Source organism: Neovison vison, chromosome 4 (assembly GCF_020171115.1).
Source record: "Neovison vison isolate M4711 chromosome 4, ASM_NN_V1, whole genome shotgun sequence".
NCBI classification, from domain to species: Eukaryota; Metazoa; Chordata; class Mammalia; order Carnivora; family Mustelidae; genus Neogale; species Neogale vison.
The window spans coordinates 20,269,834-20,288,675 of record NC_058094.1 but is presented as its reverse complement, the minus strand read 5'-3'; the positions used below and the strand labels follow the sequence as shown (position 1 = coordinate 20,288,675).

At 42.9% G+C, this 18,842-nt stretch overlaps 1 protein-coding gene across 1 annotated transcript; it reads left to right on the top strand.

Moving 5' to 3' along the window:
- Window positions 1–3,340: 3,340 nt before the first annotated feature.
- On the top strand, window positions 3,341–10,804 carry CCN3 (cellular communication network factor 3). The gene is made up of 5 exons (XM_044245048.1): window positions 3,341–3,501; window positions 3,633–3,858; window positions 4,961–5,212; window positions 6,196–6,410; window positions 9,291–10,804. The coding sequence occupies exons 1-5, from the start codon at window positions 3,430–3,432 to the stop codon at window positions 9,585–9,587; spliced, it is 1,062 nt and encodes a 353-aa protein (XP_044100983.1). The 5' UTR covers window positions 3,341–3,429; the 3' UTR covers window positions 9,588–10,804.
- Window positions 10,805–18,842: the final 8,038 nt, after the last annotated feature.

The following is an 18,842-nucleotide window of genomic DNA, read 5'->3' as shown; positions in this document are numbered from 1 at the left end:
CATGTCCAGTTCTTTCTTACCTGAACCAGAAACAAGGGACAAAACTCAAAGCGAGGTCTGCAGTATCTCAGAAGGTCCAAGAACAACCGACCACTTGTACATCCCTGGGAGTGTTATGGAAACTATGACGGACTCTCTGTTCTCAAGGGCTCCTGGTCAGGAGAGGGAGATGAGCACAGAAACAGTCACATCATTGTTATTCAGTGAGTTTAGAGATAGAAAGGAAAAGCACTGGTGCCAGGCCAATGGAGAAGACAAAATCTATCCCAGCATGTGGGGTTTGACAGAAGAGACAGCAAGCATGAGCTGATTATCATCAGATGGGTTCACTTTCAATTTCCAGTTGTTGTAATGTAGCTCCTTATCCAGGAGCGTTTACAGCAGACAGTAGAGTGGAAATGTCCTCTTCTGCCTGTCACACATGCGTTCTTCTTAAAGAATCATCCCTTCTTTCCTAGGGAGCTGCTCATCCATCCCATTCCAACTGTGTGGTGTCAGCTAATCCCCATTCCTCATCTTTCTCTCCTTCAATTAACCCAGGGTGAGCTCCTCCAGCTCCTCTCCTGGAACTTTCCAAATTGAGCCAAGGGAGAGGGACACTCTTTCTGTGGTGATCAGGTCACAATGTAAGAGGTTAGGGAGACCTTAAGGTCGACACTTCCTTTACATGGGAGAAGCTGGTTTGCAGTAAGACTGAGTAAAGTTGACACCCAGAAGAGCAATGAAAACAGATAGGGGGATGGAGTCTTGTTGGCTCCCAAGCCCTGGTCCTGGTGGCCTCTGAGGCTTAGTAGCACCTTTCCCATTAGTTATCTGTGAAATACCACAGCATTTCTCCACTCCAGAAGTCCTCTTGCCGAAGCCAGTTCTGATTTGGTTTCCGTTGCGTGCAATCAAGAGGCTCAGGTTAGCTGTGATATCTCGACATTTTCATCCTTAATCTGGAATTCACGTTTCTCCTCTCATCTTCCCTCTTCCCAAGAAAAGTCAACCCAACCCCAGTGCTGCCGATTTCTCCTTATTGTGGCTATTCATACTTTTGAAAACCTGGCCAAGATTCTTGCCTCCCCATTAGCTATGCTTCCAATTGTTCCATGACCACAGGTTTCCCTCAGACAGCTCCCATTTTGAAATGCACTAAAGTGCTGCCTACCAAGAGCCCTCACCAGAGACTCTAACTGAGTAGGTCAAGGGTCAGGCAGAAGAATCTGTTTTGTTTTGTTTTGTTTTTAATACACGCTGGTTGATTCAGATGTTCGGCGGAGTAGAAGCATCACTGGGCCAGATGTCCAGGGAAGCTTGTCCAGAGTATACGAGGGTCCTAGACAGGGTGCAGATTAACTGTTCCATTTCTTTTTTTTTTTTTTTCCAATTTATTTATTTTCAGAAAAACAGTATTCATTATTTTTTCACCACACCCAGTGCTCCATGCAAGCTGTGCCCTCTATAATACCCACCACCTGGTACCCCCAACCTCCCACCCCCCCCGCCACTTCAAACCCCTCAGACTGTTTTTCAGAGTCCATAGTCTCTCATGGTTCATCTCCCCTTCCAATTTACCCAAAAGCACATACCCTCCCAATGTCCATAACCTTCCCCCCTTCTCCCAACCCCCCTCCCCCCAGCAACCCACAGTTTGTTTCGTGAGATTAAGAGTCACTTATGGTTTGTCTCCCTCCCTATCCCATCTTGTTTCATGGATTCTTCTCCTACCCACTTAAGCCCCCATGTTGCATCACCACTCCCTCATATCAGGGAGATCATATGATAGTTGTCTTTCTCCGCTTGACTTATGGAATACTATGCAGCCATCAAAAGAAACGAAATCTTGCCATTTGCGACAACATGGATGGAACTAGAGCGTATCATGCTTAACTGTTCCATTTCTTGTCAAGCTTTGAGTACTGCTGAGTCTGGCTTACCTCAAAGAAAGGAGAATTATCGGAGGCTTGGGAATACATAATAGTAGTTTCAAGGTGCTCCGAGAACTCTCCTCAAGGGATTTGGGATGACTTCAGCCCGAGGAACAGGCATTGCCAGAGCAGGCCTGGTGCCTTCCACCAGCTGCCTTCACTTTCCTTCATGCTGGGCATGGATGATGTAGAGGAAATCTGCTCCCTTTTTCAAGTCCAGAGTTACATCACAAGACTGTATAATTTTTCTTATAAAGTGTCTTTCCAAGGCTGCTCTCCTCAGAGGAGCTGGGCATAGTTATCCCAGAGGCAGCGGCGAAGTTGAAGTAGGGGAGAAATTTTCTTTTACTCCGTCAAGCAATTTCACCTTTGGAGAGATGACGAGGGCTTGGAAGCAGCCCTTTTTTAAAGGCGGATGCCAGGTGGGAGAGAGATGTGATTTGCTGGAGGGGTCGGCCAAGTAAACCAAACCCATACTTCCCCCCTCCCTAATTCACTGAGGTTTGGACAGTAGCTGAGCTGAATCTGTCTCACCAACTCTCAAGGGTTCCTGGGTTTTGACACGCTCTGATTTAGGGCAGGCCTGAAGCAACAGGTGTTTCAAGACTTTCTTCTATCAGGAAGAAAGCTTGTATTTACCTCGAGCTTTATGCTCTGATTTTATTATGTTTTCAATTTATTTTTTCCAAGCCTGCGGAATCGGGAGGAGGAGTAAGGGTTAAGAATCAGTGGAATCTTGGAATGATTCGAATCGAAGGAACTTTCTGCCCCGTTGAGCCAATAGCATCCCTCATCCTAACGGGCTGGGATGCTTTGTTTGCCTTTGTCTTCTCTTTTCTTTTCTTTTCTTGCTTTCCCCCCTCGACTTTCTTTCTTCTCTCCTTCTGCTTCCCTCCCCTCTCCTCCCCTCCACACGTTCAAAGAGCGCCCTAAAGGGTGACAAACTTGCATGTGCTTCCCTTATGACTAACCCGCTGGGCCGCTCGCCAACCCCCCGCGGATGGCCCCAGACTGCAGGCACCCCTCGAGGCGAGCCCCACGTTTGCAGCCCTGCCTGGAAGGGCCGGCTCGCAGCGCGGGGGGGAGTGCCGGTGTCTCGGTCCCGGGGGAAGGCCGAGCGGCTTCCAGGAGGAAACGGGCGTTTCCTTCCCACGCGCTCGAGCGAGCCCCGGGTCCCGGCCGCGCGACTCCACCCTGCCCCTCCCGGCGCTCCGGGAAGAGCCAGTCGCCACACACAGGCACACGCAGGCCCCAGGGCCGCGCCCTAAGGAGAGCGGCACCCACGGCCAATTGCCATGGCAACCCCGGGGTTCGTTCCATTCCCCACCCAGCCGGTCCCCCCTCCTCCTCCCTGCCCTGCAGCCAACCGGCTCGAGCGCGTCCCGCGAGCGCGCTATAAAACCTAAGCCGGTGCCGCCGGGGAGCAGAGGCGGGCGCCCGACCTGCAGCGGGGCCAGCGGGGTGGATCTGGGGCGCCCGGTCTTGTTCCGTCCACGCCGGAGGGGAAAGCCTGACCATGCAGAGCGTGCGGTGTCTGCCCAAGCGGTGCATCGGCCTGGCCTTCCTGCTGCTCCAGGTCCTGGGGCAGGTGAGTGGCGCACCCCTCAGGTGCCTCTGGCTACTTTGCCCTCCAGGGCGGCCCCTGCCCGGGCGCTCGGGTCGCTCAGCCTTCGGTCGTCCCCGCTGAGAGCTTTCTCCTTCTTGTCCCGCTCGCGCCAGGTCGCTGCCACCCAGCGCTGTCCCACCCAGTGCCCGGCCCGGTGTCCCAAGACGCCGCCAACCTGCGCCCCCGGGGTGCGAGCGGTGCTGGACGACTGCTCCTGCTGTCTGGTGTGCGCCCGCCAGCGGGGCGAGAGCTGCTCCCTGCTGGAGCCGTGCGAGGAGAGCCGCGGCCTCTTCTGCGACCGCAGAGCGGACCCCAGCGCGGGAACCGGCATCTGCATGGGTAATCCGGGCCCCTGCGCTCACCGCCCTCGGCTCCCGCCCGAGCCCCCTTTCCTCCCCTTCTCCCCTTCCCAGAGGGTAACAACGGGGATGCTGCTGGGAGTGAAGTTTGTGGAGAGTTTACTGGGCGCGAGGCACGGTCTGCGGAAGGGTGGGGAAGGGGGTGCTTCCAGGTTTGGGGAAGCCGGAGGGGGAAACTGAGGACAAAGTTGAGAAGCATTCATCGCTTGTCTCCTTACAGTGGAATCTAGGTATCCTAGGCGGGGAGCAGAGCAGAGTTTAGGGCCTGTGAAATAATTTCCTTTGGACATTTCCAAGGGGATGCTTGGGGGCAATGAAATCTTGCGTTGACTCACAAGCTCACAGTTTCCCCCACCTGCCGCCCAGCAGGTTTGTTTTCACACCTGAAATGCTCCTATTTGAGCTAAAGCAGCCTTTGGTCTCCTGAGACCACTCTGTCAGCCCAGTCTGGACTGTGAATAAAATAAAGCGCAGGCAACTAACCAATTCGGGCTGGTGGCACTGATTGGGAGGTCATTTTTCCACCTGGTGCACCATTTAGTTGGAGGCTGTCCCCACCTCCCCCCCCCACACCCCCATAAGAGGGCTTGGAATAGGCTTTTACTTTATTCCCTAAGTTAGTGATGATTTATTGTGCTGGAATGCCAAGGAATCCTACCTCTCTTCTCGATTTGACCAGTTAACCTATTTGGAGTGTTCGACGTGCACCTTTTTCTTTCTAATTCTAAGCTGCTGGAGTAGGAGAATTGACTTCATGATTGGGAACAACAGCCGAGGCACCTTGGGACTGTCACTCCTCAGTGGTGCACTCCCTGCCTCATCTGTGGGGGAAAAAAAAAGACAAAAACAAAAACAAAACAAAAAACCAGTGGCAGCATTGGATGGTCTTCAAGGTTTCTTCTAGCTGTGGGAGGCCTCCATGGGGACATATCCCTGCCAGAGAGAGAAGAAACAGATAGCTTAAAAAGAGAAAAAAAGGGGCGCCTGGGTTTGCATGTAGCTTGTATAGCTTCTCCATCACACTCTGTTCTTGATTTTTCTCTCTGCCCTTCCCTCTCTGCCTTGCTTCCCCGATGCTCTAGCGGTAGAAGGAGACAACTGTGTGTTTGATGGGGTCATTTACCAAAGCGGGGAGACCTTTCAGCCAAGCTGCAAATACCAGTGTGCCTGCAGAGATGGACAGATTGGCTGTGTGCCCCGCTGCGGAGAGGACCTGCTCCTGCCCCAGCCCGACTGCCCAGCTCCCAGAAAAGTTGAAGTGCCGGGGGAGTGCTGTGAAAAGTGGATCTGTGACTCAAATGAGAAGGGGGAGTTGGGAGGCCTCGCCCTTCCAGGTAAGAAACTCAGGATACCTGAAAGTCATCACCGCACAAGGGAAAGGCAGGCAGGAAGCATGTGTGCTCTTTTGGATTCTCCATGAGAAACTGGCCTCGGTTTCTGGCCATCCAGTGGTGGATTCCAGATGCCCACGGAGATCAAACACATCACGTGTGTGTGAATCCTTGCCAAGTTATTGAAGTAGGCGCGCGGTTCCTCCGAAAGAGAACCTGCTGCGTTCAGTGGTTCTTTTGAGCAAGGGGACTGATTTTGTCTTACTGCATGACCAGCCTCTCTAAAGAATGCTGCTTTTCCCTGGACAGGTGTCCCAGAGAAATGCCACCTTTCCAGATGCTCTAGGAAGGGTCAAGGAGCTTTGTTTTGCTTCTCTTTGTGCTTTATCTTCTAAAGGAAATGTTTTTTTGGAAAAAAAAAAAAAATTCAAGAGCCAATATCAGCCAGATACTGAATTAGCCAGATTTACATCCTAAATGCCAGATTTAGGATGACAGTATACAGACCTTGGCAGGTTTTCTGAGGTCAGACATTATCAAACATGCCTTGCGGATCAAACATGCCTACACTTCCGTGTAGAAGTGCCCCCAAGCCATACCTATTAAGTGTTGAGAAAGAAATGTTTGTAATCAAAGTCCAAGTGTCTATATCCCATGTTGAGAACATGACAGCTGACCGGATGGTTGTTGATGCCATCCTGTTCTATGTTCTTCAAACTGCTAGGCTTCTTAAAAACAGGGCCTCCTAAGCTAGTTCAGGACAAGTTGGAGAGTCATCCCCTAGACCTTTCTGGAAGGCCCAGAACGTGCCGGCATTGTGGCTCCTCTTTAGGGTTTATAAACAGAGATCCGGTTCTGAGAGCACCCGGGTTTAGTAGGTACAGAATTGAATGAGACCCCCTTTCCAAGGATGATTGAAAGCATTCTTCCACAATCCGCATGTTTTACTCAATATGGCCACCTCTGTTGGTCCCTCCCGTACGTAGCCTACAGGACAGAAGCCACGCTAGGAGTTGCGGTCTCCGACTCCAGCATCAACTGCATTGAACAGACCACAGAGTGGAGCGCATGTTCCAAGAGCTGTGGCATGGGTTTTTCCACCCGGGTCACCAACAGGAACCCACAGTGTGAAATGGTGAAGCAGACTCGGCTCTGCATTGTGCGACCCTGTGAGCAAGAGCCCAAGCAGCCCACAGATAAGGTAAGAACGTGTGGGCAGCCTCCCGACCCAGAGGAAGCAGCTTTGCCTCCTGGGTGTCTTGGGCTCTAGAAAATCTCCCTGACACTAGTCGACACAGAGGCCAGCTCTAGCTGGGAGTGAAGCCCAGAAAAAAGGGGAAGTGGTTCCTGCAGTGAGGGAGTTTACCTTCTTTTATTTTTCCTCTTTCATATATTGAAATATCCAAGCAACTCACAGCAGGTCTAGCGGCAGAGGGAGAAGCTGGCAATAGAAGTGTCCCCAGATGAGAAGGTCTGGCAAATCTCCTCCCATTCCTGGAAAAAACTGGCCTCTTGCTTGCCAAGCTCAGTTGATTTGAAAGTGGTCGCTTCTGACCTCCGTATTTTACACCCCTTAGGCTCCATCTATAGGAAGCACAGGGTAGAAATGGAATCTTCTGCACTCAAGCCTCCGTCCCCAACATCCTACCTGGTCCCTGCTGTGCACCTGATAAACAGTTGTTGATGGATAAATGAATGGGTGTCTGGGAATTATTTTCAGTGCTTCAAAAAGTCTAGAGGGAATAGTACATTTGCCAGCAAAAGGCGATATGTGCCAAATAAAATAGCACATTTCTTTCCTTTTTTGCTGGAAGTGAATCAACTCAGTGTGTTAACACTGACCATAAGGCATGCGGATCAGAAGCTCTGATTGGTTCCTGATGACATCACAGGCTTCCTCCCCGAGCCATAGATCAGAAAATGCAATACCCAAACTGACCATTATATGGAAATTTGTACAACCCTAAAGCCAAAAAGTGTCTAACAATGAATGATTTACATATCTCTACACCATATCACCTAATACCTAAGGGTGCGACTTTGGAGCCAGACAGCCTAACTCCTGGCTTACACTGCAGGAACTAGCTGTGGGATCTGGATGAATTTTCTTAACCTCTAAGCCTCAATTCCTTCCCCCATATAATGAGGCCATTGACAGTACCTACCTCAAAGTTGTCATGGAGGATTAAATAGAATGAATTCACAAAGTGGCTGGGAAGAGATGACTCCATTAGCATTAGGCATCATTTCTGTTTATCGCTCATAGAAGTCTCCGGCAATCATATTAGTTATATGGCTACATGGCTATATGATTTTGGGGGGTCCATCCTAATTTATATTTCTTCCACCAATTTTGAAAGAACACATAGAAACATCCCTAAAATTATATGCTAGAAGCTGACCTTCCCCCCACTTAGGGGAATTGCAATATGCATGGGATGTGTGGTTTCACACATCCCATGTGGGTTCACCCACAAAGCTGCCTCTCTCTGTCTCTCTCTCCCTGTGTCTGTTCCTGTCTCTGCTTCTCTCTCTCTCTCTCTCTCTCTCAACCCCCACCCCCTCACACACACACACACACACACACACACACACACACACAGATGTGGCTGACCTTGTACCTTTGTGAGGACATTGGCAAGAATGTAGGTTACACATTAAATATCAAAAAGGAAGAAACAAAGGACCTTTAACATTGTCAAGGACACACTTCTTTATTAAATAAGGCTTTTCCATGCATGCCTCCAAAACTTTGTTTTTTCTATTGTTTCTTTTGCCAAAATTTTTATTTGTTTGTGTAACTTGCACCCAGTTTTATATTGGGAGATACTATATTTAAGATACATACATTTCATAAAGGTTCCAAAATCTATTTGGAAGCTAGGGAAATAACAGCATAATAATCATTACATCCTATCACCAAGAGATGCTTTAAAATGGGCTAGTGCTTCTCAAAGTGTGGCTCCCTAGACCAGCAGCATCATCTAAGAACCTGTTGGAAAAGCAAATTATTGGGACCCACATCAGACCCATTGAATCAGAAACTCTGGGTGTAATGCCCAACACTTTCTGTTTTAGCAGACCTTCTAGAAGATTCTGATGTAATGTTTGAGAGGCACAGATTTAAGAGAATCCCAAGCCTCATCACTCCACAGCTGTGGGCTGTGCCTAGGAAAGTGAAAAGCAGAAGAGAATTATTGCAAATTTTAGTCGGTGAAGAAATCTGAGTGGGAAATAAACATAGAGTCAGTGTTGTGCTGAATCTGTATGAGGGTTCCTCATCAGCCATTACTAATGGAAACTGAATAAATTCTTCACTTACCCTGTGAAAGGGTAAAGAACTGTACCCTGTCTTCATGGAAAATAACCTTAAATCCCATTATCTTAGATGTTCCTGAGGTTATAGTACAATAGAAGACATGGGCTTGTGTCAGATGTTCAGTAACTTGATGTTTCTGGTGACTTTAGGCCTTTGAGACTCCATTTACTCATCTGTGAAGCTTGTACAGCTGTTCTTTACGTGAATAATTGATCCTTGTAGGACTGAATGTTAGTAACGTTAAGTGAGTTAATGTCTGAAAAGTATTTGAAGTATTTGAAGCATTAGGAGGTGTGCAATGCTGCCAGGTGTATTCCATTTCTTTTTATAATGCCTAAGAATGCATTGGCTATAACATCAAAGTCTGTTTCAGTGCCTTGAAAAAATAGATTTCTTCATATACACTTTACCCTCATGCTTATCGCCACGTCAAAGGATAGTTATGTACCTGTAGGCATGGTTTCCACATTCTAGGCAGGAAGATAGTGAATGCAGGAAGCAATAAAGAACTGTACCTGTCTGAAGGTCAAAGAATTTCCCAGAATCCCTTGGTTTATGTATCATTGGCCAGAACTTGATCACAAAGCCATCGCAAGCACTCAGATATTCTGCTGACCAAATTGTCCTAACACAATAATGTCATGTTAACAAAGAAGAACAATGGATAAGGGTTAGGCAGCTAGAAATTTACTCCATATCCCTAAAATGGTTCTTTGGAGAAATGGTAGCCATTCCATGAATCCGCTTTTTCTTCTTTCTTAGAAAGGAAAGAAGTGTCTCCGCACCACGAAGTCACTCAAAGCCATCCACCTGCAATTCAAGAACTGCACCAGCCTCCACACCTACAAGCCCAGGTTCTGTGGGGTCTGTAGTGATGGCCGATGCTGCACCCCCCACAACACCAAAACCATCCAGGTGGAGTTCCAGTGCTCCCCAGGGCAGATCATCAAGAAACCAGTGATGGTCATCGGGACCTGCACCTGTCACAGCAACTGTCCTCATAACCACGAGGCCTTCCTCCAAGAGTTAAAGCCAAACACCAGCAGAGGGGAAATGTAACATGTAATCCTTGAGAAGCATACCTACAGAGGCAAACTGTAGCTACCCACCATCAAATGAATATAAGAAAAATTAGGAAGAATTATTATTTTACCCCTGAATCCTATGTATTTTCTGTGGTCATATGAGGTCAGTTATATCTGTCTTTTTTTTTTTAATGAAAGATATGATTAACTGTAAACTTGAAATCAAGGTAAGCTCAGGATAGTACTTAGGGATGACTTACTTTTCTGTGGTATTTACTACAAACAAAAATTTGTATAAATTTAAGAAATAAGGTACATGTTTTACTGTGTAGACTATCACATTACACTCATCTTATTTTGTTATACACTAGTGCAATATCAAGAAAATGTCAGTCATGAACATCACAGTGAGGTTCAATATCATACTGAACATGTTGTCATATGAATATTTTGCCATATAGTGAGGTTTGACTTGATGGGGTTTCTGTTGAACTCTCTTTTTGAGTGGCTCAACTCTCAACTTCCGAGTTCAAGATCTGAGGAAATGTGTAGCTCTTCAGTTTGAAAGCCGGAGACTGTTAGTCTTCTGTTGTGTTGCATACTAGGAAACAAGATGTATCTACAGGAGTGGAATATTTGTTAGTTAAGTGGACTGGTGTGGTAAACTTGTTCCATTGGAGACAGTTGACTCCTTTCCAAAGAAAGAAACCAAACAGAAAACTCCCCCTAATACAGAGATGGCCCACCTCTCAGCCCTCATACATTTCTATATGCTGGAGGCCAGTGGGACTCACTGCTTTTTCACTCAGAAGAGGCAGAACACATCAGCAGAGATTTTCTTTACCTTACTGATGAGTAAACTGGGACCCAAAGCACCTGATTACAACCTTTGATGACTTTCAAGTGTGCTGGTCTTAGATTCTGAGAAAGAAGGACAAATCAACATGATTGTGGTGGAAAAATACCACAAATTTTATGGGAGTTCAGAATGATGGTAGACATACCCAGAACTTATCGTTGGGCCCTAATTATGCAAACTCACGAACAAGATATATGTGTATACATATGTGTATCTAATTTTTCAGGCTACAAGATAGGCTGCAAACTTAAATGTATACATTCTTTTGTCACCACATGTGTTCAGCTTTTCTCTTTTAAAGTATTTATATATAAGTTATACATTTTTTAGAAAATATTCTTTTTACTTTCTCTGTTTGTCAGACCTCACTAAATAAACATGATTTTATCAAAGTGTGACTGCCATTACTTATGTGCTTATGAGTTGCTTACTGAAAATATAAATAACAGATGGATCTAGAGAGTATAATGCTAAGTGAAATAAGTCAGACAGAGAAAGACAAATGCCATATAGTTTCACTCATATGGGGAACCTAAGAAACAAAACAAAGGAAAAAAGACAAACGAAAGAAACCAGACTCTTAAATACAGAGAACAAACTGGTGGTTTTCAGTGGGGAGGTGAGTAGGAAGTGCATGAAATAGAGTGAGGGGAATAAGAGTACACTTCTTGAGATGAGTAGTGAGTGATGTATAGAATTGTTGTCTCATTATATTGTATACCTGAAACTAATATAACACTTTATGTTTATTCAACTTCCATATAAAAAAGAAATACAAATAAAATTAAAATTTACAAATTAAATCAGACACCAAGCGACAGCATCTATTGAAAACAAGGTGGATATTTTTAGATGAGCTTACAATTTCTTATCAGGAGGGAAACAAAAGATAGTTCTGAGTTAGATGATCTCTATTGCCAAGGCCTCAGATAATCCCACACTGCTTACTCAAGCCCACATCTTGAGCTCTGATACTTTTTTCTGGACAACCTGCTAGACACATTTATGTATTAAAAATTGAATGTGGACCAAGCAAAACTTGTCTTCCTGGTTTCAAATTGCCCTCCATCCTCCCAATTACCCGGCTTAAACCGCCAGCATTATCTTGATCAACTTACTCTTCACTGTGTGCTTAGAAAACCATATTTCCAGAGGCAATGCAGAGCCCAGCAGTGAATAGGGCTGCCATTTGGGCAATGTGAGGGTCAAAGTTAATATAGGCTTTATATTTAAGTTTCTTGTTCATTCAGTGGGGCTATAGTTCTTCCACATAAAAAAAAAAAAAAAAATCTTGTCCTCTTCTCCCCAACTTCATTTCTACTACCTGTAGCTTCCTGCCTGACCCATATATTTAACAAGTTTGTATTTGTCCCTTATGATAAATTGGAAAGCCAATTTGATTTCTAGATTTTAATCAAAGAACATTATTAAGGACAGTTAACATTTATTGCACACTTATTTGCAGAACACATTATCTTCATTAACAACATCTAATTTGCCCAATGGCCCTGTGAAGAACACTCCTCCCCCATTTTACACATGAGGAAACTTAAACTTTTTTAAACAAAGGGTTAAAAGACACTGGTGGATCGTGAACTCAAATCAAAGTCCTTTTGTTTCTACTTCAAGCTATCACATGAATTCATGCAAAAATAATCTGTGAGGCTGTTCAGTCCAGTATTGTCCACAATGGCAAAATGGGACTATCTGAAGGCCTGACAATATAGATTTGGCTTGATAAATCCAGTACCGCCATTACAATGAAGAAAAAAGCTATCTTTAAAACGAAAATATAAAAAAATACTAACCTACCACAGAAAGAATAGAACTGTGACTGTGGGAAAAGTGATTTGTTTTTGTTCAAAAGTATCTCTGAACACAAATGTAAAGAGAACTAGGAGACAATATAAAGTATGATAGTGTTATGCCAAATTGGGCCTTTTTGTTGTTGTTCGTGATTTCTTTATCTTTTTCTTTTCTTTTTTTTTTTCTAACTTAGAACGTACTACTTTAAAAGCAGGGGGGATAAAAGGATAAGGCTAAATTCAGATATCCCTTCAAGCATACCTCTGCTCATTCATGTTGAGTTGGCTGCCCCTTCCAGCATCTGAAACACTTGCTAATTCATTCATTTTGTTCATTCAAAAACACTTACTGACTGCTTCTGGGTGCCTGGTATTGTTTTAAGCTCTGGGAAAGTAAAACAAACGATAAAATAAACAAGCCACCTCTCCTTCCTGGAATTTACACTCTTTCTCTGTTGGCAGAAGCAGGCAAAAACAAGGAAAGGATCAATGAAAAGAAATATCAAAGAGTGATAAATAAACCCTATGAAGATCATCAAAACAGGGCAATCTAACAGAGAATTTCTTGGTGGCCATTTTAGCTGGAGGTGGTCAAGGAAGCTCTTTCTGAAGAGGTCACATTTCATCCTAGATCTGAATGACCAAGATGAGGAGAAAGAATCTTCTAGACAGAAGTAACAGCTAATGCAAAAAAAAAGAAAAGAAAAGAAAAAGAAAAAAACAAAAACTAGCATCAGGAATAAGCTTGGCGCTTCCTTAGAGAAAATTTGCTGGTCTTGAGTGTGCCAGGGGATGTGGGAATGATGGAAGGCTTTCCCCACCATGTCACAGTATTTTACAACCCATTCTTTAAATTCCATTACATTGAGCATCTTGAGGCCAGCATCTTAATCTTCTTTGTATCTGGCACACAGTAAAACTTCACTATATACCCACTGAACACATGAATGAATAAATGAATGAATTGACAAAATGAATGAATGGACAATACACAGAACATTCTTTGAAATAAATGCTAGGCTTTTAAACAATCATTTTCATGATCACAGTCTCTTGGAGAGCAATCCCCGACTCTCAGGCCCACCCAGACACACACATGAATGCATGCAGTCCTGAAATGACAATTTAAAGACATTTAAAAAATATGATCTGATCTATAAATATCTGTGAAGTCCAGAATGTTCTAGTAAGATGGCAAGGAATGCAACATTTACTGAGCAGGGCTGAGGGCTGCAGAAAGAGTGCAGGTTTGGTACTTGGTCAAGCCTAGATTTGAATACCAGCCCTACTCTTTCCCTGCTATGGGATACTGAGTAATTTGCACATACACTCTGAGCCTCAGTTTCCACACCTGTAAGAGGAGACCATAATATTGATCCACCTTCGTTTGTCCCGAACTGAGAGGGTTGCTGGGACTCGGGACTTTTGGTTGTAAGATCAGACAATCCTAGGAAAACTGGGCCAAAGTGGTTACTCTGTTTATCAGCCACACATTGTTGTAAGATAATATGTGCTCATAAGCACTTCACTGTGCCAGACACATAGTAGGTTGGCAAATGACAGCCCTTATCATAAGAAACATCCAGTAGAGTGAAGCTTTGCCCCGTATTCTCTGCTTGTCATATTCAGAGGTAGATATTACTGACCTCATTTTTACAGGGAAATACCGAGAGTATAAAGGAAGCTAATTGCCTATTAAGGACACAGTAAATGAAGGAGCCAGGGTTCAAACTCAGGGTCCGCCTGAGCTCAGAGCCAAAGATCTTTGCTTTCTTCAGCGCTGCAGCCATGAGGCCAAGTGTATTTTCAGCAACCAAAACAATTCCAACAGTTTTCATTTTTGTGCTATTTTCCCAAACTAGAAATGTTCTCTTTTAGAAACAACATTGCAAAGGAGTGAGATGGCTGAGATCATTCTGTGAATGTGAAATTTTGAAAGCACTTAATTGCTTTTTAGTGATAAGACACACTTCATTGAAAATTATTTGGGAATTTTTCTTCCAACCCATAAGGATGCAGTTCAAGAATGTGGCAAGGACGTCTTTACACAAGGAAATAATTTGTCACATACATATCTGTGCTTGATGAGATTATCAATAGAACTTTTGACAGAGATTTCTAGGCAGGACTGGATTTTTCTTCCAGGATCTTCCTGTAGGTACACATTGTCATGTTTCTGCACAAGTTTCAATCCAAATGCTCAATATCATAAATCAAATTATCAAAACAGTATGTCCTTTTGGCTGTGTGCTATCGAGCTTGGTTTGAAGATTCATTATTGTTGGAAACGTATTCATCTTAACCACACCGCATGGCTCTTGCTGGCAGTGCTATACTGTCTGGACCACAGAGGGTCCACCAAATTCAATTACCACTTCAATAACACTACTGGCACTTTCTGAACTCTGAATAATGATGAATTCTCTGCAGCTATCCAGCTGAGGACTGTGAATTACTGTTTCACTAAGCCAGCTGTTCTGTGGATAATCAGGACGTGTAAAGGGTAAGGATGTCACTGTTGTCCCATTCTTCCTAAAGATGTGTGTCTGTTCTTAGGACAAGAAATTGAAGGTCTGAATTTCAGCCCAGGGAGCACTACAAAAGAAGATATAGTTCCATTCAAATGGCAGAATTTCACACAATGAACTGACCACCGGTTCTACTGGAAGGAGCCTGGAAATAAATGTTTTATAATCCAAGATGAGGATGTTGCTTGGATTTATATTTTATTAGCAAAATCTGAGAAGCAGGCTTTGCCTGTAGCAGAGGTTCATAAGTCTGGAAGAGGTTACAAAGTTCTTTGTGTGGGTTAAATAAAGGTCAGTATGCTCCTAACGGACACAGATTTGTCCTCCTGAAGCAAGGCCACCCGCAAGATCCTTGGAAGACCTTGGCAGAGGAGACATCAGTAAATCCAAGTTCTGGTTCCTCTAAAAATTTCTAAACCTCAGCAGTGAGAATCTTCCCTGACACTTTGCAGAGCATCTCAGCCCCCAGAAGAAAGGGACAAAGACTACAAGGATCCTCTTGGATGGACCCCGTCATCTCCCCAAACTCCATATCCTTGCTCAAGAATCTACTTTTAAGTTCACCTTCTCTGAGAAGACTTCCTGACTGGCACCTCCCCCAGCCCCCAGAACAGAACTGACCATGCCCTCCTTCCTGCTTAACTGCATCTCATAACAATTACTATCACAGCAGCTAAAACACCACACCTCTGTCATTAGTTTTCAAGTCCGTCCCCCCTTTAGACTCTAAGTTCCATGACAGCAGAGACCTTGTCTGATTTTCTCACCACTGCTTCTCATTGCGTGCCTCATATTTTTCTCTCACATTACTCCAAGCAGCTAAGTGTAATGAACACTTACAGCAGAAATCCAGCATTTCAGGCCAAAGTGTCTATGGCATGCCACATTTTTCAATGAAAATTTCAGGTAAATCTTGATCTCTCTTTACTATATCCATGTTTGTTAAATATAAAAAAATAACATTAAAGAATTCTAATTGGTTAGTGTATTCAACTTTTCCTACCCAAATCTTCAGGTGAATCTGATGCCCCAGAATGATGTACAATGTCTACACTGAAGTCACATATCTCCTTGCATACTTCACATAGTCAAATTAGTAGTAACAACAATAATTTCCAATTTCATCTCATTTTAGATGCCATCAATTATAAGATATATTTTTAATTTATGTAACAAAAAGAAATAAAAATTATGCCAATTCACTTAGGACACACCCTCAAATGTGAGATTTATCTTAATTTCATAAACAGTGAAATATTTTAAATGTTGATTTTAGAATATATATAATTTAAAATACAAGATTTTTTAAAGGGACAAAGTAGAGGAAAAAGAGAAATAATATTTACAAGATTATTAAGTACCAGAACATATTGGAAAACACTGAACTTGGAAAAAACCATGCTTTACTTGGGTACCTTCCAGACTTCTATGTACACAAAAGAAGAATATTGAATTCACCAACTTATGTGATCCCATCCATATTGACTTACAGACTACCTATACTATGTGCCATGCACTTATAAATATCATCTTTACAACCTAACATTTCTTCATAACAGTGTTACAAGATGAGTACCATTGTCCTATTTTACAGATCAGATAGGTAAGGCCTCACCCAGGGACATCGGCTGTGACCAGGCAGACAAGGCTGCCTGCAGCATGACATCCCACCAGCTCCCAAGAGCTTGAAATGTCCTTCCTCTTTCTTTCCTCTTTTATTATAATGAGCATTCTGAAGCCTGAACTCATTACAATAAAAGCACTTCTGGTTTCTCGATTAGAAAATAACCATAGACTTCAGATTTATTCTGGTCTCTATAGGCAGTGTGGTAATGAAATGAGCAAAGCAAATATTAATAAACTGTATCTACATAACATCCCTCAAAGTGGTAGAGATATGAAAAAGTCAACCAAGGAAACCATCTATAAAATGACATCGTACCAACCTTACAGCAAAAGTAAACTTGAACAAGAAGAACAAAGCTGGAGGTTTCACAATCCCAGATTTCAAGAGATACTGCAAAGCTATGTAATCCAGAGAGCATTGTACTGACCCCAAAACAGACGCATAGATCAATGGAACAGAATAGAAAACCCAGGATAGAGCAACATTATATAGACAATCTATAACAGAGAAGGCAAGAATATGCAATGGGGAAAAACAATCTTTTTAATAGACAGCGTCAGAAAAACTGGACAACTACATGCAAAAGAATGAAAATGAACCACTTACACCATATACAAAAATAAATTCAAAATGAATTAAAAACCTAAATGGGAGACCTCTTAGAAGAAAACAGAAGCAGTAAGCTCTTTGATATTGGCTTTAGCAATATTTTTCTAGATATGTCTCCTAGGCAAAGGAAACAAAAGCAAAAATAAACTATTGGGACTTCTCCAAAATGAAAAGCTTCTGCATAACAAAGAAAACTATCGACAAAAATGAAAAGGGAACGTACTGAATGGGAAGTTATTTGCAAATGACATATCTGATAAAGGGTTAATATTAAAAATATAGAAAAAAGACTTAACACCAAAAAAAACACAAATTATCCAATTAAGAAAATGGGTAGAAGACCCAAATAACATTTATCCAAGAAAAACAAAGATGAGCAACAGACACATGAAAAGATACTCAAGTTCACTTGTCATCAGAGAAAGCAAATTAAAACCAAAATGAGATATCACCTTACATCTGTCAGGATGACTAGAATCAAAAAGACAAGAGATAAGAAGTGTTGGCCAGGATGCAGAGAAAAAGGAAACCTTGTGCACTGTTGGTAATGCACACTGATGGAAAATAGTATGAAAGTTCCTCAAAAAATTAAAAAATAGAATTTACCATATGATCTAGTAATTCCACTACTGGGTATTTACCCAAAGAAAACAAAAACACTAATCTGAACAGATATATGCATCCCTATGTTTATCACAGCATTATTTATAATAGCCCAGATACAGAAGCAACCCAAATGTTCACTGACAGATAAAGAAGATGTGATATATACACATATACAATGAAGTATTACTCAGCCATGAAAAATGATGAGCTCTTGCCATTTGCAACAACATGGATGGATCTGGAAGATATTATGCTAACTGAAATAAGTCAGACAGAGAAAGACAAATACCATATGCTTTCACTTACATGTGGAATCTAAAAAATACAGCAAATAAACAGATAGCAAACTGTTCTCTCTGTTAAATGCAGAGAAAACCTGGTAGTTGCCAGAGGGGAGGTGGTTCTGGGGAATGAGTGAAACAGATAAAAGAGATTAAGAAGTACAAACTACCAGTAATAGAATGAATGTCGTGGACATGTAAAGTGCAACATAAGAAATGCAGTCAATAATATTGTAATAATGCTATATGGTGATGGATGGTAACTGTACTTATCTTGATGAGCACTGAGTAATATAAGAATTGTTGGATCAATACGTGTACACCTGAAACTAATATAACATTGTACTTTAATTATACTTCAATTTTTAAAGTTTCATTTTATAAATAGCCATAAAAAGAAACTATACTAAATAATCAATGAATTTGACTTTTTTTTAATGGGACCACTTGCTTTGTCAGGCTTCTCAAACAAAGTATCAAGATGTATCCATAAATACAAAGTTTTGTAGACAGAATTGTTGAATTAGATCTTTTTTTTATTTTTTTATTTTTATTTTTTTTTAAGATTTTATTTATTTATTTGACAGACAGAGATCACAAGTAGGCAGAGAGGCAGGCAGAGAGAGACGAGGAAGCAGGCTCCCTGCTGAGCAGAGAGCCCGATGCGGGACTCGATCCCAGGACCCCGGGATCATGACCTGAGCTGAAGGCAGAGGCTTTAACCCACTGAGCCACCCAGGCGCCCTAGATCTTTTTTTTTAAATGGAAGATTTCACTCAATCAATTCCTTTATAACCCAAGTTACTTACTAGGTACCACTCATTCAATATATCGAAAACAATTCATCCACTTGATAGGCCTTCACTGACATTTTTTTAAATCAACCTGCACTACATATCCAAGAAAAATGCATTAATTAGTTAATACTCTTACTTAACTGAAGCTTTGGATTGTCTAAGGTCTGAGCACGTACC